This window comes from Phaethon aethereus (assembly GCF_964289735.1).
Source record: "Phaethon aethereus genome assembly, chromosome: 19".
Classification (NCBI taxonomy): domain Eukaryota; kingdom Metazoa; phylum Chordata; class Aves; order Phaethontiformes; family Phaethontidae; genus Phaethon; species Phaethon aethereus.
In genome coordinates this window covers 4,584,382-4,605,732 of record NC_138595.1, presented here as the reverse complement: position 1 = coordinate 4,605,732, position 21,351 = coordinate 4,584,382, and the positions used below count along the sequence as shown (strand labels likewise).

General features: G+C 49.4%; 3 protein-coding genes across 4 annotated transcripts; 2 read left to right on the top strand and 1 right to left on the bottom strand.

Annotated features, from left to right (window-relative positions):
* Nucleotides 1-947: 947 nt before the first annotated feature.
* P2RX5 (purinergic receptor P2X 5) lies at nt 948-12,283 on the top strand (the record flags this gene model as incomplete). The annotated part of the gene is made up of 12 exons (XM_082008657.1): nt 948-1,084; nt 3,428-3,578; nt 6,740-6,811; nt 7,861-7,936; nt 8,288-8,384; nt 8,768-8,848; nt 9,673-9,811; nt 10,244-10,380; nt 10,659-10,752; nt 11,277-11,342; nt 11,655-11,737; nt 12,208-12,283. The coding sequence occupies 12 exons, from the start codon at nt 948-950 to the stop codon at nt 12,281-12,283; spliced, it is 1,209 nt and encodes a 402-aa protein (XP_081864783.1).
* A 3,337-nt stretch (nt 12,284-15,620) lies between these two features.
* On the bottom strand, nt 15,621-15,953 carry EMC6 (ER membrane protein complex subunit 6; the record flags this gene model as incomplete). The annotated part of the gene is made up of 1 exon (XM_082008599.1): nt 15,621-15,953. The coding sequence occupies one exon, from the start codon at nt 15,951-15,953 to the stop codon at nt 15,621-15,623; it is 333 nt and encodes a 110-aa protein (XP_081864725.1).
* A 638-nt stretch (nt 15,954-16,591) lies between these two features.
* On the top strand, nt 16,592-19,884 carry TAX1BP3 (Tax1 binding protein 3; the record flags this gene model as incomplete). 2 transcript variants are annotated; one of them, XM_082008526.1, is made up of 4 exons in its annotated part: nt 16,592-16,630; nt 18,339-18,458; nt 18,777-18,854; nt 19,079-19,884. In XM_082008526.1, the coding sequence occupies 4 exons, from the start codon at nt 16,592-16,594 to the stop codon at nt 19,214-19,216; spliced, it is 375 nt and encodes a 124-aa protein (XP_081864652.1). In that variant the 3' UTR covers nt 19,217-19,884. The 2 variants fall into 2 exon arrangements, with proteins under 2 accessions (XP_081864652.1, XP_081864653.1); XM_082008527.1 differs by lacking the exon at nt 18,777-18,854.
* Nucleotides 19,885-21,351: the final 1,467 nt, after the last annotated feature.

Sequence of the window (21,351 nt, the reverse complement as noted above, 5' to 3'; positions counted from 1 at the left end):
CCCGGCAAGGGCACGCTCCAGTTCGGATCCCAGCTTGCTGCTGGATCTCCTCTTGGTGAGGGATGTTAGCTCTTTTAGCCAGGCTGCTGGAAGGTCCTGACTCAATTTTCCACCTGAGAGCTCATTCCGCTCCCTCCTTAGCCAGGAGACAGTGTCACCCTTCTTGGCTTAAGTAATGATCATTTCATGTCCTTGCACATGCAAATGTCTCTGTTAGGCTAGGAGTCATCTCTTGCACTACTGGCTAATAAGCAACTTACCTCAGCGAGGGTTAACCAGTTCCTCTCCCTTTGGTGTTCCGTCAGACGGTGTGTTCTGTGTCTGTATGTGCCTAGCTCAGCACTCACTGGGCATTTTAGTCAGACGCGATGGTGATTGATCCCTTAACCAGATGCGGGATTAATTTAGCAGTTTCTTAAGTTGTTGGGGTTTTTTGGTGGAAAGATGTAGTAACCAGGCAAGTATTTTGGATAACTGGTAAGGACCCAAGTTCTCATTGCTCCTGCAAATACTCGAGAAATTAAAAATTTAACGAGGTGCTTTGCCATTAAAGAAAGGCTTTAATACTTAACAGTGAGAGATTATAGCTCTGTCACCTTGGATGCTGTAACATGGCTTCATGCTATAACATTTTGTGACTTCATTTATAACGTTATAAACATTTTGTGACTGTAGGGGAGACGATGAAGCTTGGGGGTGAAACTGAGGCGGGGGCTTCCCCAGAGGCTGCGTTAGCTGGCGAGCAGCTAAGGAAGGATCTCGTGGTAGTGCAGCTGCCGGTTTCCGACCCGAGAGCTGCTGCTGGCGAGCAGCTGATGGGAGGGAGGAGATCAGCCTCTTGCTCTGAAGGGGTTGGTGTTCAGGTTTCCATGCAGAGCACGTGCGGATAATGCGAGCTGCAAACGCTGCTGCCTGCTCCAGCCACCGGTACAGAGCGAGCCGGGAGCATGGGGCAGGTGGCTTGGAAAGGTTTGTTTCTGTCGCTTTTTGATTATAAAACAGAGAAATACGTCATTGCGAAGAACAAGAAGGTGGGGATTCTCTATCGAGTGGTGCAGCTCTCCATCCTGGCTTACCTGGTGGGGTAAGAATCACCCTGCGTTTCACATACCGCTGCGGTTGCGTTTGCTTGCTGTGTTGTGATGAAGATTGATGTGGGATACTCTGCATACAGTGACAGATTGCTATGGCTTATGATTTTAATGCAGATAGTTATGCTTGTTTATACAGCTGGATTTTGTAACGTCTGATAGACTCATATCTGATTTTTCACCTGCCAGGAATCGCTAGATTCAGCTCTACCTTCCAGATTAACATCGGGTTAAAAATAGATCGAATGGCACTGGCTTTGTACTGCATTATTTACGCCTGTAAATATTTATTTCTGTATTCGGTGGGAATGGTGCCAAAGCTTAACACCTGACTCATTAGAAACAAGAGCATTTATGGCCACGGTTGCTGAGCCCGGGGACAAACCTGGTTTGCCTGCACAGCTGCATTACGTGTTCAAGTCTAAACGGGAGGGAACCAAGCACAAAGCGGCAGATTTCTTCGCTGGAGTGGGCTGCAGCAGCCAGGATTGTGGAGGCTGAGACAGCATGAAAGTCGGCTGCCTTGCATTTATTTCAGAGCAGGGCGGGTTGGCATGGAGATTGCTAGAGCACCTCTCAGAAAAGGCCCAGTTCTGCGAGAGGCTGGTCACGCTGACATGTAACTAACACAGCAATGCTCCTTGCAGCTTTGCAGGCTCAGACCTGGAATTATCCAGCCTATGTGATGCCTGTGTCATTGCTTCCTGAGTTTCTGAGGCTTTGCAGAAAGTGGTTCATAGGTCTTTACCCTCACTGGCTGTGTTTCTGAATCCCTTCAACCTTTCTTACACGTCGTGTTTTCACTGATTAAATATAGCAGAGTCATTTTTACATGCTGGGTTTATTTATGGAAGGGTGTACAGTTCCAGAGCCTGCTTTAGCTAGCAGGGCAGAGATGGAGTCTCAGCAGTCTGGCATGTATTAGCTGCTAAAGGAGGAATCCTCTAAATAATGTTGCTGAGGACACATCCTTCATCCAAGAGGGATATAGCACGGCCGGTGACCGTGAGTGTTCAGAGCCTGCCTGGGCCATACAGGCTGTCTTCTTCCCGAGGCAGCTATTGCTTTCTGCAAACCTTTGGCACCGTCGCCGATGGCGCCTGCAGGGACCCCTTCGCGGCTGGGGGCTTCGCAGAGGTGGTTAGCGTTAGTCTGACGACTGGCTGCTTGATTACGTACCCATAGCTGTTCAGAGGCTGGCGAGGGGCTTGTGATCGTCAAAACCCTCTGGATCGTTTCTTGCTTGTAGCTGCCGTTTCCTCCTTGATTCGCTGTGGAAAACGTAAGGGTCTGCTTTTGAGCCCTCCTGGGAGAGAAGAACAGTGTTTTTGGGAAAACAGGAAAGTAGGAAATTTCATAGGGGTGGGAAATGTTACTGTTCTTGTTTGTCACGAGTAGCAGGTGAAGGGCAGCATATGTCAGTGCTGCTCGGCCCCAGAGACGGCTGCTCTCCCTTTCTGCGTGCCGTAGCGTGCCCCAGGTCACAGCGCTGCAACGGGGAGCTGTGCCTGCAAATGCAGCCTGTCTCCCTCCCCCAAAACCTGCCCCTTGGCTTCTTCAAGGGTCTGTGTGATTTGTTGTCTTGGCAGCTGACTTTGGCAGTACTGTGGAGAAGCTTTAGCCCAGAGATGTTTTCACCACTGATACGGAGCTCTTGCTGCTTCCAGTGGGAAGAAGGAAGCAAAACCTTTCCCTGGAGTGCTTAGCGAGGACGCAGCTCTTCCAGATGTGCTGGTGAGGAGCCTGAAGCCCAGCGCAGAGGCCAGGGTGCACTCGGGTTCTTACCGTCACACTGGCTTATGAAAGGTCCTGTATCCAGCTGAGAATATTCCCTACAGATTTCTCGTAGTGCTACTCAGCTCTCCTGCTGGAATTGCATCGGCCCAGCCATGGTCTGTGGCTGGACTGGTGGCCTAAGGGCAGGCTGGTAAAATGGGAGCGAGTCGCGTATTTGTGAAACCAACCACACTCTTCGCTGCAACTTGCAAAAGCTCATATCATTTTTCATCTTGGGGAACACAGAGCCCTGCCCTCCCCTCTTTCCGTCGAGGGTGCTAGCCCAGGACAGCGAGGCGGGAGGCTTGTTGCTTTACCCCGTGACCAATGACACCTTTCCCGGGTGTGGAGTCTTGGTCCTGACTCTTCCTCCAGTGCTGCAGGTAAGCGCAGCTTGTGTCGAAGAGTTTATTCTAAATTTGTTGTAGTAGGTGCAGGGGGTTTGGTATCATTGGTATGTTTTGATTTGCCCTTGAACAGTGTTTGGCCTTGGTGTAAATCTCTGGCTAACTCGTTCCCTGCCCCCACTTGCTAATGCCGCTCTTTCTGTGTCTTTGCAGGTGGGTGTTTGTTGTCAAGAAAGGCTATCAGGACACAGACACATCCCTCCAGAGCTCTGTCATCACCAAACTGAAAGGGGTAGCCTTCACCAACACCTCAGAGCTGGGGGAGAGGCTGTGGGATGTTGCAGACTACGTCATCCCTCCGCAGGTTAGCGTCACCCTGCTGCTGTCGCCTGTGCCGTTCCGCTAGAAGGACATCTTCCAGCATGGTTGCTGGTGGAAAGGCTGAAGTGATGTATCCAGGTCTTTCCTACGAATAAGCAGGAGATGGGCTACAAGAAAGCAGTGCTGTGCCTTCTCTTAGGGCTTCCAGCAAATATCAAAGCAGCCTTGTCTCTCTCGCAAAGGCCCACGATATTTGGCAAGCAGAACTTTGCAAGCAGAAGTCCTGTGGGCTTCACTGGGACTGTGCTCAGCTGAGCAAAGTGGCTGTTTGCCTCTTTTCCTGGGCTAGAGCAGGCATGCATGGGGCAGCCCAGAGCGGGTGGGAGATGGAAAGAAAATGTGGCGCAATTTGAGTGATGAGCGTTGCTTGAAATGTGTCTGGCTAAACCTGCCTTGCTGCTTCCTTGACTTGACCAGTGAGGTGCATAGCTGATGCTTAAGGGGAAAAGATGGCAGCAGATGTGGCCTGACACCAGGTTGGAAATTGCCCAGCTGTGCTTGCCAGTGGCTGTTTGTGCTTTCCCTGCTCGTGTCTGTCATACGTGCATGGAAAGGTGTGAGGGGAAAATGAGGGTCTTGTCCTGTCAGGGAGCAGAAAGTGGTAAATCAAACAATTTACTTGTCTGTTCAAAAGAATAAGGCTTCACCTTCCTCCTGCTGCAGCCCGTGTTTACTCAGACCTGTGGATCTGTGCTCTGCATCTCCACCAATTCCGATGCAAAGCCTCACTGCAAGGTATCAGTCTCAGACCAACACGTGCTGTGCAGCAGGAAGGGCAGTGCTTGCGGTGCCTCTTGTTCAAGCTGTGTGGGAGCCCTGGGACACTTAGCAGGTGGCTGGTGTGCACACCCAGAAATGAAATGGTGACGCTGACCAGTATTCTAACTTCTCAGACGTTTCTGCTGTGACTCAGTGTTCTTGTTCCTGCTCGTTGGCTTATTGCAGTAGGGCGTGCTGAGTAAAGATAGCTGTCTCTGCCCTCTGGGCTGGCGTGCTCTGCAGCGCAGTTGTCTGGGCTATGGCATCCTGAAGCCAACCATGACTGGGCAGTCAGTCTACAACACTGAATCCAGCACCACTGCAGTCTGCCCCAGCGTCCAGCAGCCTTCAGCAACCATGGTGATGTTAGACCCTGGGCTCACAGTGAAATTCAGCAGCTTCTGGGGACTGTGCATGCAAACGTAGACATCTTACGAGCCTTCCTGCTCTGTGAGCTCATTACTGTTTATCCGCTGAACATCTCGGGTCAGTCGTGAGATGCATCCCACATGGGTTTTTAGGAGTATCTGAATGCCTGCTACCGGTGTATTAAGTGACATGCTCTGCTAACTGCTGCATAATCTCTCATTTCATTTTGGAGGGAGAGTCCTGCCTTATCCTGGGTGGGTCTGGGGAGGCTGGTTTGTGCTGGAGAGACCCAGGCAGCGAGCAGGAGACAGTGAGGGCTGGGAGAAACCCCATCTCCCCCACAGAACGGGGGCAGCTCTCCTGAGCCCACCAGCGTGGCTGCTGACCAATGTGTCCCTCCTGCTGAGGACAGACATACCTGTGTCCCAAAGCACTGGTGGGATGTGGGGTAAACCCACGCAAAGCACAGTGAGGGAAGGAGAGCCAGGCGAGTGCAGGAGCACCGAGCTCTGCTCTCGCAGATGGAAACCTGAGATCTCTATGTCTGCGTGCAACAGGCCCTGCCGTGTGCTGGAAGGGGTTTTCTGAGAGACTGCAGAATAAACGGCAGGCACTCAGCTTGCTGAAATTCACCACTGAGGGCTGAGAATGCCCTGGGACAGGGTGAACCAGTGGCACTTCGGGGTTAAGCTGAATGTAGAGCAGGGATTCGCCTGGTGAATCCTTCACTCATTGCTTTCTTGGGCTTGTTCTCCCACAGATTTGAAGGAACATCTTGGTCCCTGTTGTGGTTCAGAGCAGCCTTGTGGGGCTGGGGGGTCCACAGTTTGTTCCTGATCAGTTTTTTTTATTACCAGGTGCTCGCTCATGCGGGTAACCAGTGTTACAGGTGGCAGGGCTCGATGCACTGCCGGTTCCTGCCGAGGGTGAGGATTTTTTGTCCAAGATGCTCAGGACTGCCCTGCCTCACAGCAGGACCGTGGGCTGGCTCCAGTGGCTCTGTGTGCCCCTCGCTGTGCTGAGTCAGGCTCCGCAGCGCAGGGGGCTGGCGGGGGACATCCCTGGTTCTGTGGCTGCAGCCTGGTGCTGTTACTGACCCTCCTGCCTTTCCCACGTGTGCATGGTATGGAGCAGAAATCTTAAAGCACATGGTTTATTTCTGCATTCATTTCACTTCTGAGTGGTGAACCAGGCTCCCTCTGCAGTGCTGTGGTAAGCTGCTTTCTTTCCCCTCTTGCTGACTGTACAGCTGTCTGCAGGCTTGTTTTTCCTGTGGTTTCCTTTGGTGGTTGGTTCTTAAGGGGAAACCATTAAGGGGAAAAGTTAGCTATTTTAGCTTTTTGCTGAATGTGGGGAAGGGACCAAATAGAAGCTGTAAATGTGCAAAGAAGGGAAGGCTCCAGTACGGGAGCTTTGCCTAAATACCAAGGAAACGCTACACTGCCAGAAATTAGGATTTTAGGGATGAACTGCAGTCAAGTCTCTCCTTGCATGTCTCAGACAGTCATCCCAATGGCTCAGTAAAGGGATCTATATTCTCTCTATTACAGCCATGCTAGAAGTACTCTGTTTTGTTTTATTGCATGTGCCATTACTCCTGTGCTGTGCCCTGCTGCCTCACTCCGTGAGCTCGGGCTTGTAACAGCACAGCTGGGACAGCCAGCCAGACCCTGGCTGAGAACAAACACCCGCAGCTCTGCAGTGGGATGGGGCCTTTGATCCCTGATCCTGCACCATGTCCTTACGGAAAAGGAGGACAAGCACTTGCTGAGCAGCCAGCAAGGCAAGGCTCAGCACTCCTGCTCACCAAATTAATGCAATCTTTGAAGCAGAACCCACAGAGACCCACCAGCCTCATCCAGAGGGGCCCTGTTGTATCTCAGCCTGAAAAGTATAAAAGTATGAGGGGAGAGAGAGGCGTTACTGTTCTGCAGAGAACTGCATCCCCCTTGTAACAGGTATTTTAAGAGCAAAACAGGTCTTCTAATTCTTCCTGCCTTACTTTGTTTATTCAAGGGTGAGAACGTCTTCTTTGTCATGACGAATCTGATTGTGACCCCAAACCAGAGGCAAGCCACGTGTCCTGAGGTAGGAAGAACTGAGCCCCTTGGTCCCCAGACCCCTACAAAACCGAGGGTAAGAACAGACAGAGGACACCCGGGGAGCAACGAACACAGGAAGGATGAAAGGCGAACGGTTTTTCTCTGTAGTATAATATCTCAGTTGGGAAAATCAGACTGGTTACTGCCAACCTGGGAGGTTCAGCTCTCTTAATTTCCAGAGGCACTGATCATGTAGAGTCTTGCTGACTTTAGTTGAAGGTGTTGGACAACTGCTCAGCTGGAGATGAGACCAGAGCAGTGATTGCTCAGGACCAGAAAAGGTCATGGGAAAACAACTTTGAGGTGACTTGGTCTAGTTACGGGTAGAGGAGACTTTCTAAAAGCCCCGTCCTGGGAAGGGCTGAACATTCAGGCTTTTGTTACCTTCAGGACGTGGGAGGGTGCATGGCATCTTCCAGAACATGCCTTACGGGCCAGAGGCATGAGGTCTTTCCACGTCATGTTAAAATGCCCTCTGTGGAGACATGGTTCAGAATGGGCTGGAGCCTGAGGGAGAAGGACACGGGCCATCCAGGGAGTGTCGTCTCCATGTTGCAGTGATTAATTTTCCATATCACAAGCAGAGGGGTAGCCCAGGCTGAGAGCACGCTTGTTTGTTCAGGACGCGGCTGTCCTCTAGTGGCTGCATTAATCCAGCGTGCAGCCAAGGGAAGGGTAATTTTGAGCTCGGAGAGCTTGTAGCTTGAAACAAAAGTAGGGTTATGTCTTAAGGTGAAGCACTGTGGCCTCCTACTTGCTTTTGGTGAATGGTAGATGACATCTAGGTTTTTCCACAGCCTGTCCCTCTCCAGATTGAGCAGAGCCCAAAAGCAGGACTTGTAGCTGAACCATGGTGTTGTGGGTGGTATGATACTGTTGAGCTATTTGCACATGACCTGCCGTTACCACTTTAGCTGCACATTTTCAGTGTTCACCATCCTGTAGAGGATTCACCCCACATCAGCAGCACTTTCTTACCCCTCTGAGTCTTGTGCCCCATTACAGGTCTCACTTCTGTCCTCTTCCACTTTGCAGAGTGCCAGCATTCCCGACGCCCTGTGTTACAAGGATGGGGACTGCCCGGCAGGGGAAGCAGTGGTGGCTGGCAATGGTAAGGGAAGTTTCCCTCCTCCTGTACTGTTTCTGGTAGAGGCAGGTTTCTTCAGAAGCATCAGCCTGGTTACAACCCCAGAGATCTCTGATTACAGAGAGTGCCAAGGACTTTCTTTTCTTTACTATCTTTTATTAAGATTGCTGCCTTGCTTACAGCTCTGTGGTGGCTGGGCCAAAGCACCTAGGGCTGCTCAGAGAAGCAAGAAAAGAATGGTTGTTCCAGCTGAGAGGCCCTTTCATAGCAGGGGGGAGGTCTTTGGGTGGCAGTGATCTGATTTTTGTGTGCCCTGTAGGCAAGAAGAGGAGGTGGCTGCTCTGTGTGACCTTTTCTGTGATGTCTGTGCTGCAGGGGTTAAGACTGGCCGTTGTTTGAAAGACAGGGACAGCATCAGAGGGACTTGTGAGATACTGGCCTGGTGCCCAGTGGAAAAAAGGTCCAAGCCCAAGTACGTGGCCATCCTAAGCTGTTTCCAAGCTTGAGCTGCTTGGCTTGTGTGTCATTCAGGGCTGTTTCTGGGTTCCCTCTGCTTGGACGCTTGCTTGAATGTTGGCTGTTCATTCTGGAGGGAGCTCTGCAGGGCCGCCTGGCAGGACTGGCCCTCTGCTCCCTCCTGCTTGGCTCACTGCTGTCCCAGGGCTGTTTCCAGCTCTCAGGGCTTCCCCTCAACCTGCACGTTCCTCACCAACTCCTTGCCGGCAGTGTGAGGGAAGTGGCATAGCTGGTGTAGCACCACGGGATGAAACCTAGCTGTTTCTAAAATGGCAATTCCAGTTTAAACATGTGGGGAAGGTATGAACATAAAACAGATAACAAACCCTTCTCTTCCAGGAAACCACTTCTTGCCAGCGCAGAAAACTTCACTGTTTACATCAAGAACTCAATCCGCTTCCCCAAGTTTAAGTTCTCCAAGTAAGTGCAGGTGCTCAGAGATCCCTCTGTCCTCTCCATCACAGAACCAATAACCTTGGTTGGCTCCACTGTCCTTCTGCTGGCAGGTTGGGGTGGGGAGGCAGATATTCCCTCTTCTAAGGCACGGGGGGAGGCCTTTGGCTTCAGGCTGTGTGGGAACAAGGAGATAATGAGGGCTTGGAGCTTCTCAGAGAGCAACTGGGATAAGGCTGTCCTTCACCAAATGAGGACTGCGATGGCTCCTACAGTATGGGATGCACCAGAGCTCCTAAGGCAGATGGATCTGTCTGCCAGCCAGTGCATAATCAGCACAGAGCTGCTTCTGCTCCCGGATATTCCTGTACATAAAAATGCAGGCGCTTGGACAAGGCTGGGAAAATGCAGGTTTAATGTATTTGTTTGCATTTGCTGCTGCGGCTCTCGCTCCAGTATGAATGAAGGAAAGAAGCATAGAAAGAAGCGTGTTCTTGCTATTCTACCAGGCTCAGATAGACATTTCTAGTATCTTCATTTTTTAGCTTGAGAAAAGTAAGTGGCCCTGGAGCACCCTGGAAACCCGCTCCATACAAGTCCTTCCTTGAGCCCCAGATTCAGCTGGCCTAGTCCCCATCTGGCCTGGTCTTCTTTTTTGGTGTGAGCAGACTGCTTTCCCTGGGCCAGCAGTGGAAAGGCTCGCAGGGTGACAAGGCTGGTGGCAAGGTGCCATTTCTGTTGTGCATGAGAGGTGTTGGAGAAGTCTCTCGTCTCCACAGTCTTGGTGGCGTAGGCTGTGTGGGCAAGCAAAGAGGGGAGACAAAGTGGATTTCCCTCTTCCCTATGTGCAGGATGAATGTGCTGGCAACTGACAATGAGTCCTACCTGAAGAGCTGCCGCTACAGCACGGAGCATCCCTATTGCCCCATCTTCCTCCTGGGGAACATTGTCCAGTGGGCTGGGAGCGACTTCCAGGAAATGGCCTTGGAGGTAGGAGTGCCCCTCGGGCTCGGGTGCTTCCCAGCTGGCTCTACGGCTGCTGTGTGGCCATGAGGGGAGCCGCTGGCTGGGGGTCTGCCTCCTGTCCAGCTTCGGCACGTGTGAACCTCATCCCTGCATAAAAGAGCATCTTCTCCACTGAAGTATATTACAGTCACTTAAATTAATGAAATCAGTGTCCTGGGATGAGAAATCTCCTCCTAGGATGCCAGCACAGGGAAAGCTAGGGTTGTGTGTAGAGCAATGTGATTAATATCAAAAGCATGAACTTAGGCCATCCAGAAGTGTGTGTGCTTGTGTCTGTGACCAGAAATACAGCTGTTCTTGTCCCTGGGGAAAACTTGCCCAAGGATCTGACAAATTTGAAGACACGTTAACTGAACTAAGCTTAAAAAACTCATGCTGTCTCTCTCTTTCGTTAAGGGTGGTGTGATAGGAATTCAGATTGAATGGAACTGTGATCTTGATAAAGCCCCTTCTGAATGTAATCCTCACTATTCTTTTAGCCGGCTGGATAACAACTTTGCAGAAAAGTCCATCTCTTCTGGGTACAACTTCAGGTAAGTAAAGAGGAGAATACGATGCTGTACCACAGTCGGGCTGAGCTGGTTTGACTCACAGGTGCTGGAGGTTGGCAGTGAAGTAGTACCAGATCATGCCAGGCACTGCCCCAGCCAAGCACACTGCTTCAGCAGGAGGGGAGGGAGGGAGTCGTGCTCATGGCGAGCTAAAGCTGTGTTTGATAGAGGAATAGATCTGTTTGAAGAGATAGCTGAATTCAGATGGTTCTTCTGTGTGTGTGGAAGATGGAGTTAAAATCAGCACTGTTGTATTCCAGGTTTGCCAAATATTACCGGGATGCTGAGGGGGTTGACTACCGGACACTCATTAAAGCATATGGAATCCGCTTTGATGTGATGGTGAATGGCAAGGTGAGGTCCCAGGCCAGAATATTTCAGACCCTGGAGAGAAAAAAAGGTGGGGGGACATCTCTCAGTGGGAAGGCAGCTCTGGGATGAGAACAGCCTCTCTGGCTTGTTGTAGGAAAGGGCTCTTGCCATTCATCCATGTGGAGCTTACCCTACCTAAGAAAGGAGATGACCTGGAGTGCAGATGAGTCTGCATCCCTTCTACCTAAAAACAGGCTCATTTAAAGTCTGACAGAAGTAAATATGCCCCAGAGACTTGTTTTCCATGCGTATGCACTGCAGCAAAAAAAAAGCCTAGTCCAGGGATGACACAAGCTCAGGAATGCAGCCATGGACAGTTGGGTCTGAGACACACGGACTTTCAGCCTCCAAGATTGTTCACTGCAACTCTTCTATGGCTGAGCCTGCTTGTCGCTAACAAAACACACCCTCAGGCACTAGTAGCTTCCCCTGTGTAATACCACACCCTTAAGTTTGTTTCTTGGGTTGTTCTCTCACCAAGTACTTCATGACCTTTTTTCTTCTAGGCAGGGAAATTTAACATCATTCCCACCATCATCAATATTGGATCGGGGCTTGCTCTCATGGGAGCGGTAAGTGAATTTTCTTAAAGTAACATATTGGGACCCAGATCTGTTCCGAGGATAAAATGGGAGAGTTGGTTTCTGGCTTCTCCAGTAGAGTTTTTGCTACTCTGACTGCTCAGTCAGGTGTGTGTCTGTGTCCTGTCTCAAAGGCATTTGTTAATGAACCTTCTAGTCTAAATACCCCTAAGATTTCATGGAGTATGAAACAACATACAGCTTCTATGAGTTATTCTTCTTTAACTGATGCTCATTGCAAATTAGACCAGAACATTTCTTATTCCACTCTAAAGATGAAACACAAGGTCTTTCTCTTTGCAGGGAGCTTTCTTTTGTGACCTCGTGCTGCTGTATCTGATTAAAAAGAGTAACTTTTATCGAGGCAAAAAGTACGAGGAAGTAAAGTAAGTGGGCTTGGCTTTTGTGTTTAAATGTAATGGCTTATTGTTATGACTAATAGAAATAGAAGGAGATATGGGAACTCACTAAACATTAATGGCAAACAAAGGCCAATTCCAGGAAATCATGTTCCCCCAAATGCGTGTACCCAAGTTACTCCCTGCCTCCGTAATTCATTGCTGCAGTTAGTTGGGGGGCAAAGGAAGCTGCTGTGTAATGGCTGGGCTATAAATGACCTTGCACTGTCGGTCCATAATGACTGCAGATGGAATTGGGGAGCTCCAAGAGCACCAGAGCCTCATGAAACTGAGAACTGGGGCTTTAGCTGTATGGAGGGTATGGAGGGTGACGGCCTTTGTGGTAAGGTGTGACAGGCCTGGCTGGGAACCTCTTGCTGCATCGCTTCCTGAAACAGAAGTAGCCTCCTTGCCTTGCCTTGCCTTGCCTTTTCTGTCACCTTTGCTTGTTTCCTCAGGTCCAGTTCCAGGAAATCGTTATCTAGCCCTACGCTGAATGGGAATCAGAGCCCTGAGCAGCTCGGTGGGCTCTAGGCGCAGCCGTGGGTCTGCCAGCTGGACTCATGTTCCAGGAAAACCATGCAGGTGTGAAATCACACCAGGACTGGGAGGTGGAAACACCCCAGATCAGGTCTACTGTCTTCTTATTGGGATTTCCAGAGGCAAAAAAGTCCTTTAAAGAACACCCTTCTTTCCCTGAGATGTTCTCTGGTATTCCTGAGCTTGCAACAGTGTGTCGTCACTATGGATTTATAAAAGGAAAAGAAGGCACCAAATTAATGTTTTTCTATCTATTGATAGATATATCTGTACCTACATCACCAGCCAGCATTATCCTCTGGCTGTGCTTTGCTTCCGTGTGCGAAAGAGCAGCAATGTGAAACACCACCGGCACGCTGAGGAGGGCTGAGGCTGAGATTCAACCCGTCTCCTGCTCTGCTGGCTTGTGTCCACTGCTTCCAACTTTGGCTTGCCTTACGCGCAGGATTAGATGTAAAGCAGCAGGACTGCTCTTGTCGGGAAGCGCACTGAAACGCAGCATTTCAACAGCTCTCAGAGCCCTGGGAGAAGCGGCTTCTTATCCTACAATGACTGCGCTGGCTGGGCCCGTGTCAGTGGGAGCAATTACTCTTACTGCTCTGTGTGTGTGTAACCGTTAGGGCTAGAACGGTGCTCCTCCAGGAAAAGCCTTCGCAACAGCTGCAACAAGGTGCTCTGCTCATCTCAGGAACAGCAGGAGAAGGTCCTGCTGTAGCTCTGACCAGAGGATGGGTTCAGCCATAGCTGGGTCCCAGCTACCTCACCCGCCGCCTCCATTTGTAGTTGGCCCAGAGGACCGACACTTCAGAGCACGGAACAGGTAACGGCAGGCAGAGGAGTATTTTGAAGCAAGACAGGGACGGATGTTTTTGTGGTCAATAGTGGCAGCAGAAGGGGGTTAGCGTACCGGAAAGCAACGTGGCACTGGAAGTATCTGCACAGGGTTCAGGTCATAGGTTCTCCCTCCTTTGTTCAGCAGCTGGTTTCATTTGCTCGGCATTGTCCTTTCTGTGTCACTTAACCAACTGCTCATGGTGGGGGACTTAATGCTTCTGCCGTTTTTCGTAGTACCCTGAACTGTTCTGCAGAGACTGAAAAGGGGAGTGCTATGAAGTCAAATGAACTTTGCCAGGTTCTTCTAAATATACCAACAGGAGGAAAATTTAGAAGGCAGATGTCTGCTATTGCAGCAGTCTGGTAACTTCCAAGAACTGCTACTGCTTCTTTGTTTCTCAATAGAGAAATGTCTCATTGCAGCCCATGTTGTGAATTTATGCTCATGTGGGGATGTAACTAATCTCAGAAAAGTGCTTTTATAGGATAACATTGTTTAAAGTTTGCATTTGCTTGAGCTGACCGGAACTGGCTCACCAGCTCCTGAAGACAGTAGGTGAATAAATATTCCCACCTCCCTTAAAGCTTCCACCCTGTGGCTTGGTACAAACTGCTCAGAGTGTTCTGTAAATGCTGCCACTTTGCCACTGACCAGGAGTCATCACAATAAAGATTGCGTGTTTCTGTGCTCACTTTGAATATCAAGATTTAGAGGACTCCTGCTGCAGTGTCCTTGCATGTTGCTAGGACAGCTGCAGAGAGGGTGGCGTTACAGAGAGCTGCTGTGATCGAGTGTTACACAGGAATGGACAGAGCATGCTGCACTCACCTTGCCTTTAACTTCTTTAAGGTGGTTACTCTGAGGTACAGATTAATTCTAAATTAAAACTTGCCTTTGTTAGCAGTGGCAAACTCCGAATCCAGTCACCGATAGCAACCACCACCCAGTCTAGTCCATTCCCTCTGCTTCTGTTCAGGTGCAAGTAATTATTGAGTCAAACATTTAGCTAGAAAATAGAATAATTTAGGATAAACTGTGTACCTCTGATGTTATGATCTAAAGCCTCCTCTCTTCATGCTGGAATTTTTGCCTCTAGGCAAATGTGAGTTACTGTGTATAACAGACACACCAATGGAACAGCACAGGCTTTTGACTGTCAAAGCTTAATTCTATTTGAATAGTTTCTAGATAGTGAAACGCATGGTAAACCCCATGTGTGACATCAGGCCAAGGCACAACTCATGGAGACCAAATAGCTCACGGTAACACGTAAAGCCAGTCGTGCTCTACCAAAATCATTGTTTCAACTTGACAAAACAGCATCCTCATTAGATGACCAAAGCTATTTCCTGAATTCAAGTCTTCAGGCCCCCAAAGGTCCCTAGAATATTCCCCTTCTTCATACCCTCTGTTTAACACAATTCCCACAACCAATTCCCACAACCACTGCTGTTGATAAAACATAACCAGATTCCTTCTCAGGAGCTTGTTTCTCCGAGTTTGGTTTTTTTTCTGTCTCCTTGTATTTAATGTACAGCAATAAAATTTGTCACTTTAGGACAACGCTCTCCAACTCTTCTGTACCGTGTGGTTTTTAGGTTGCACATCTTCTCTTTGTGATACATACTTATGCTAAGCAAGGCAATGAAATAGTAAGTTTGCACAAGCAGGTCTATAGCAAAGATATTACCTGTAGGATGGGTGATCAAATTTTCCTTTACGTTCCTGCCGGAGCCATATGGAACCACAACGCACTGCTCAATTACAGAAAAGGCCAGCAGGCTTGCACGTGTGCTCAGTAGACTGAGCTGGCAGGTTGCAAGATGCTGCATGTAGTTGTCTGCATTTCATTGGACACAACGGTACTAAAAGAAGCAAAATGTTTGACTTGTGGGAGCATTACTTAGCGACGTTTGTATATGGCAGTGAAGAGCATCTATGACAACGATGTCATTTATTGATAGCATGTACATACCGCAACTGTGGAAATAACATTTGCACTAGCAACTCAGTTATTACATTTCTGTACCAAACCTCTACATACACTTAATTACATGCTACTGCGCAGCAGTTCCTCGTGTCAGTGGATGATTATTTTTTAGGAGTGCCATGTTACACACCGTTTTCATCAGTATTTGTGTGTAGGGACAGGCAGCAAATCTAGAAGCGACTAACTGTTATGTCTTACCCAAAATGCACAGGATACAAGGGGCTACATTAACCAAAGCCCACAGCTGTGCCTGCAGTTAGGGACAGAAGTTATTCCTTAACAACCAAAGATTCATGGGAGGCATCCAAGTGACATTTCACATTCAGTTTAATCGGAACAGTACTACCGATTCATTTGTACTTGGACATAATTTACTGACAGTATGAACGATAGAAGCGATGAACAACAGTTTAAAAGGTAAGCTGGCCTAGTTGTGTAGATGATTTTTGGCAACAGTCCTCCTGCTTCATTAAAACCCACTGCAGCTAACGTGGCTCCTAGTTGTTTTAGTAGACATGAACCATGCCATACAGGAAAGTCCAGAACAGGACATATGTGAAGAGCCCTCCTATAAGCCCCCCCGTGAAAAGTGGCCTTCGGGATTTAAAGTACTTATTCCATCGCCGTCCAGCTTTCAACACCAAGAGCACAGAGAGGAGGACGGAAGCGAGGAAGTAGAAGATGAAGCCGTGCAGGCCGGTCAGGCCGAGGATCCCCGCCGTGGCGCCCGACAGGGCCGAGACAGACGTCCTGCAATAGTCCAGAATGGCGGCATTCCCCCGCACCGCCGCTTCGCTGATGAACTGCGGCCCCTCGCGCTTGGCCACCACTGCGGCCATGGCTGCCAGCCGGGCTCGGGGACCTCCTCTCTCCCAACGACACTGCGGTAAAGGAGACAACACACTGTACGGGCCGGGGGCGGACTGGCCCGGCGCAGCCCCGGTCCGTGCTAAAGCTGTGCCTCCCGCCGAGAGCCGGACCCGCCGCACCGACCCGGCGAGCCCCGTTCCGGGGCGCTGCGGGAGCTCAACGGCGTTCGGCGCCCGCACGAAGGCCCCTCCCGCCACCGCCCGCCTAGCGCCGTGGAGCGCCCGCGGGGCCCTCCCGCCTCCCCCCGGCCTGTACCTCTCATCCACGGCGGCGCGCTGCTCCGCGAGACCTTCGGCCGGGCCCGATCGTCACGCCTCACACCCTGCCAAGGGACACCACACGCCGCCCGTCACCGCGGGCCACCCACAGGAGCCGAGGCCGCCGCGCCGCCCTGCCGGGCCCAACCTACCGCCACAGCGGAGCCTCTCGCCTTCCCCACCGGAAGCTCCTGTCAGGCATCTTGGCGCCGAGACCGCCGGGAAAGCGGCCTGGCTTCCGGCGCCCGCTCATCCGCCGTGGGCGAGGGGGCATCCGGTTGGCTGGCTGCGGTGGGGGGCGGGGCCGGGCGAGGCGCTTTTGTTCGGGAGGCGGCAGTGGTGGTGGGGCCATGTCGTACGTGCCAGGGCAGCCGGTCACTGCCGTGGTGGTGAGACGGGGACGGGACGGGACGGGACGGGACGGGACGGGACGGGAGGGGAGTCACCGCGGTGGGGGCTGGTGAGCGGAAGAGGGACGGAGGCGGCGGTGCCGGTGCCGCCCAGCAGCGCCCTGCGGGCTGTCAGCGGGCGGAGGTGCCGCGGGCGCGTTCCGGTGCAGCCGCGGGAGGAGCGGAGGAAGAGCGCGGGCTTCAGTGCCGCCGGCCCGCGTTGCCGCCCGCCGCTGCTCCGCGCTCGCCCCGGCGGCGACTTTCTGCCGTAGAGGCCGTCGGTGCCTGCGGCGAACTCGGCTCGCCCCGCCGCCTCTCCATAGTAACGGGTGGGCTGGGCACTCGAGCCACGCGCAAACGTCTCCGCTCACGGGTAAAACGCTGGGAGAACCGTGAGGAAGCTTCGCCGGTCTGAGGGAACAGACCCCTGCCGAGGGCTGCGGCCCCCGCCTCCTCTGCAGGCGTTGCTCGGGAAAAGAGGGAGTAAGGAGCTGCTGGGGAAAGGGGATGAGCAGCGAGCGGGCGGCAGGGCCTCGCGGAGCAGCCGGGTCTCCGTGCGGCGCGTCCCGGGCACAGCCCCATCCCCGCCCCAGCGCCACGCTCGGTGCCCTCTGCCGGGAGCAGCTGCGGGAGCGGGGCAGGATAGATAAGCGGAGTAAAGCTTTTAAAGTATATGAATTGCTTTAATCAGCAAGCAGTGCAAGCAAAGGTCTCTTGTTTCTTCCACCTGTTCGAATACTAAATTTAATTGTGCTTTGGGTGGTGCGACTGTTAACCCAGCTGTGTAAGAGCAAACAACCCTGAGGACAGGGAAGCTGTCCTGCTGTGACCGGGTGGTCTGTACCTAGCGAGATCCTGAGCCCAGTGCCCTTTGGGGAGCTCAGTGTCTGACAGGGCTGCTCGAGAAGAACCGTAGAATACTTTGGCTTGGAAGGGACCTTTAGTCATCTAGTCCAACCCCCCTGCAGTGAGCAGGGACATCTTCACCTGGATCAGGTTGAAGAACCTTTTGAGTATTTATCATTGCAGTTAAGACTGTGGCTTTTTATCTTGCTTCAAGAACTGCACAGCTGGCATTTATATGATACGCAGATAATGTGTGAAGCTTGTCAGATGCCTATGTTCATCAGATGTGAGGAGCCTACCTCTGGATTACAAAAGGGTGTTGGTAACTTATCTTAAAGAATCACCCTATAATAGGTTGTTATTTCCACTGAGAGGGCTAGGCAGGAGCACAAGGCACGTGGTTAAAGAGCAAGATGAGTCTAGCTCTGAGTGACTGCTAGTTATCAAGACATGACTTGTGTTTGGAGAGACTTGTACTGTTTTTAGTGTTTTCCTCTTGTATCTCTGGGCAGTGGTAAAGCACTGAGTAGTTAAAGAGCTTGGCTGTACCATGGCATGAGCATGGAGATGGTTTCCTGTCCTGCTATTTTGTGGTAGGGCTGACAGCAGTTCCGAGCCAACTGTTGTCAACACCAACGTTGCATGTGACACAGCAAATGCCACGTGGTGGTTCTGTGCTGCCAAGGGGTTTTAGAGCTGTCTGCCTACAGTATGTCAGCTTACCAAGCAGTGATGCAGCCTGCTTTAGTAGGTTTACTCTCTGTGAAAGACAATATAACTTAAGTATCTGTGTCTTGAGACACACTTGAGATTTCTTCCAGTGATCACAATACTCAGCAATTTTATCTTTTTCTCTTTTCAGCAAAGAATTGAAATACATAAGCTTCGTCAAGGTGACAACTTGATTCTGGGATTCAGTATCGGGGGTGGCATTGACCAGGATCCTACTCAGAACCCCTTCTCTGAAGACAAGACCGACAAGGTCAGAGGCTCTTTGTTTTTTGTAGCAACTGTCTCTGCAAAGGCTGAGCTTATCCAAATAGCCAGCAAGCTCTATTCCCTTGCATCTCTTTTCTGTCCTCTCACATAATTGACTACTAAAATTAGTCTGCAAATGATAGCATGGCAACAGAGTAAGTTTAAGTTAGCTCTCCACCTTTTCTATTTTCCAACATTGCACAAACCTGTTTTTAAATAGAATCCTGTAATATACTACAGAGTATTTTTGCATTGTCAGTAGAATGGCCCTTGAGTATTTAATGCTCCCATATTTAGTAAATGAACACAAATTTTTTCACAGGGTATCTATGTAACAAGAGTGACAGAGGGAGGCCCAGCAGAAGTTGCAGGACTTCAGATTGGAGATAAGATCATGCAGGTAAATGCCAAGATAAGACAACTACTAATGGTGCACAACTGCAGAGAAGTTTCTGCTGGGGGAAATAATGTCTGCTGAGTACTTTCCAGGACAGCTTGTGGGATTTACAAACAAACTGAGCTGTGGTGTAAACTTATATACTACCTATTTCTGATATAACAGTTACAGGACACCCGTGAGACCATGCACCTGCCTCATTTTATGTGGGTTTTTTTTTCCCCCAGGTGAATGGCTGGGATATGACAATGGTGACCCATGACCAAGCTCGGAAGAGGCTGACAAAAAGGAATGAAGAAGTGGTACGGCTGCTGGTGACCAGGCAATCTCTGCAGAAGGCTGTGCAACAATCTATGATGTCCTAATTAATCATCAAGTTGGGGAAGGGTTGGGGAGGGAGATATATAGACTGGTATCAAGCAAGGAAGCAAATACTAGACCTGAACAGGTTGTCTGGAAGGAGTGCATGTTCCTAACTGTGGTAAACACTATTTTTTTTTTTTTCCTTTTCTCTGGTGTAACTGGCAGTAGTAAAACTCGAGTCCCCCCAGCAAGAATGCTTCTCTAAAGTCTTCCCTGCGGGTACATGGTAAGATTTCACTGTAGTCATCTCTTTCAGGAGGACAGGACAAATCCTAGTTATCTAAGGAAGCAACTGGAGAAGCCCTAACTTTGACAGGATTCTTTTGTAGCACAAAAGCTTCCTATTTTAAGAGGAAATGTGGTTTCTGCTATGGAAAATAAGAGGGTTTGCTGTGCCTAAGCTTTTAGAAGCGAGCTGTCCTGTCCCCCCCATGCTACCAAATCAAAATGCCAGAATTGAGTTGCACATTCCTGTGGGGAGGAGCACTGTACTAATCTCACATTGTGTGCTAGCTAGACAGAGTATGCTGAATGGTTTGGGGCACTATGGTTTACTGCAAAGATTCCCTGTACAAAGCAGCCTCTTCAGACAAGAAACAACTAAGTAACACAGAAGTGTTAGGTTAATAGCTGCAAAGTACACTAAAGGTTCATAGACACTACAGTTCAACTTCACTGAGTAAAACCTTAATTATTCTTGTTCCCAAGTAATTTGTAACATGAAATGGATCAAGTTTAAATGAAAGGAATATGGAGCAGGAAAGAAAACACTGTTGCTGAACTTACCAGAAGAGCTGCTCATGGCTGTAGAGTCTTCAGTTCTTCATTCCACTTCTATCAAGCTTGAAATGGGAGGAGTGGATTTTGGTCTGTCTTTTCTAGAAGACTTTGCTTAAATCACTGATTTATTGGATGGAAGAGATAAATATGCCAATAACTTCCAAAAGTGCCTCTTAACCAAATGTAAACTTCTGGTAAGATACCAAGTTGTTTAAATCAACATGCCACAGGATTTAAGATTCTTGCTGCAACACTAAGTTAATTATCTAGCATCCTAGTGGTTTGTTAACCAGCTAGCTTTACAATTATCCAAAAACTGGACTTCTTAATCCCCTTCAGTTGATTTATACATATCTGTACTTTCCTTAAGCAGTCTTCAGGTAAGCTGTTGTAAATAGAACATGAGGAGGTGGCAGACTAACTTATTCAGTACATTACTGCTGTGCCATGTACGTATGCTGTGATTAATGCATCTCAGACTGTTCTGTATGCACCAGCAGATGCCTATCTACCATTTTTATATCTATGGAATTACTACAATACTGCTTTTGAATTTTGTAACTTAAGAATTCAGTGGTAAATTTTAAGGCTTTCAAGTTGAAGTTATTTTTGTTACTATAAAGATACACTGCTATTTGTACTGCAATTTCACTTGATTTTACACACAATAAAACAAAGTTGGATTTCCTGAGCTGTTTTCTCCTTACATTTAAGAATGCCATATCACTTAAGTGCCTTCAGATGACACCTCTTTTTTGGCTCAAAGGGGATTGTGGACTATATCAACACAATACAGTCTGAGGTTAGTAAGGTCTGATTTAATTGTTAGATAGTTGCAGTGTTCATGAGCTGTCAAACCTCACCTAGTCTCTAGCAGAGGGGAGAATGCATTCTAGTTTTCCTTCAGCTGACACCTAGTAAGACAGAGTAGCTTTTGAGCATTTGAGTATTGCTCAAGTACAAATGCATGGATTCCTTTCCAGTCCTTTTAAGCTTACTTTCAAGTAACTTAAGACCTTGATCTCTACCTAGAACATACCATGTGTAGTTAGAAAGTTGCCCAGGAACAAAAACATATTTTTAATCATGGGGCTGTTAATTAACATAACCCACTTAAAAATAATCTCTGACAAATGTTTAATCTTTACCATCCACCAATTAGGATTCAAGGCATGTCAGTACAAGTGAGGAAAATGAAGTTAGTGCACTAGAAGTATTCAGATAAATCTGAGCACTTGTCTTAGCACCTTTGAAAGAGCTTTCAGTGAAATAAGAATACAGTTCCTGCTCTTTTCAGTACTTTTTTTTTAATAGAGTTCAGGTTCTAATATTTGTGTATTTGCTACCAACCTCATCA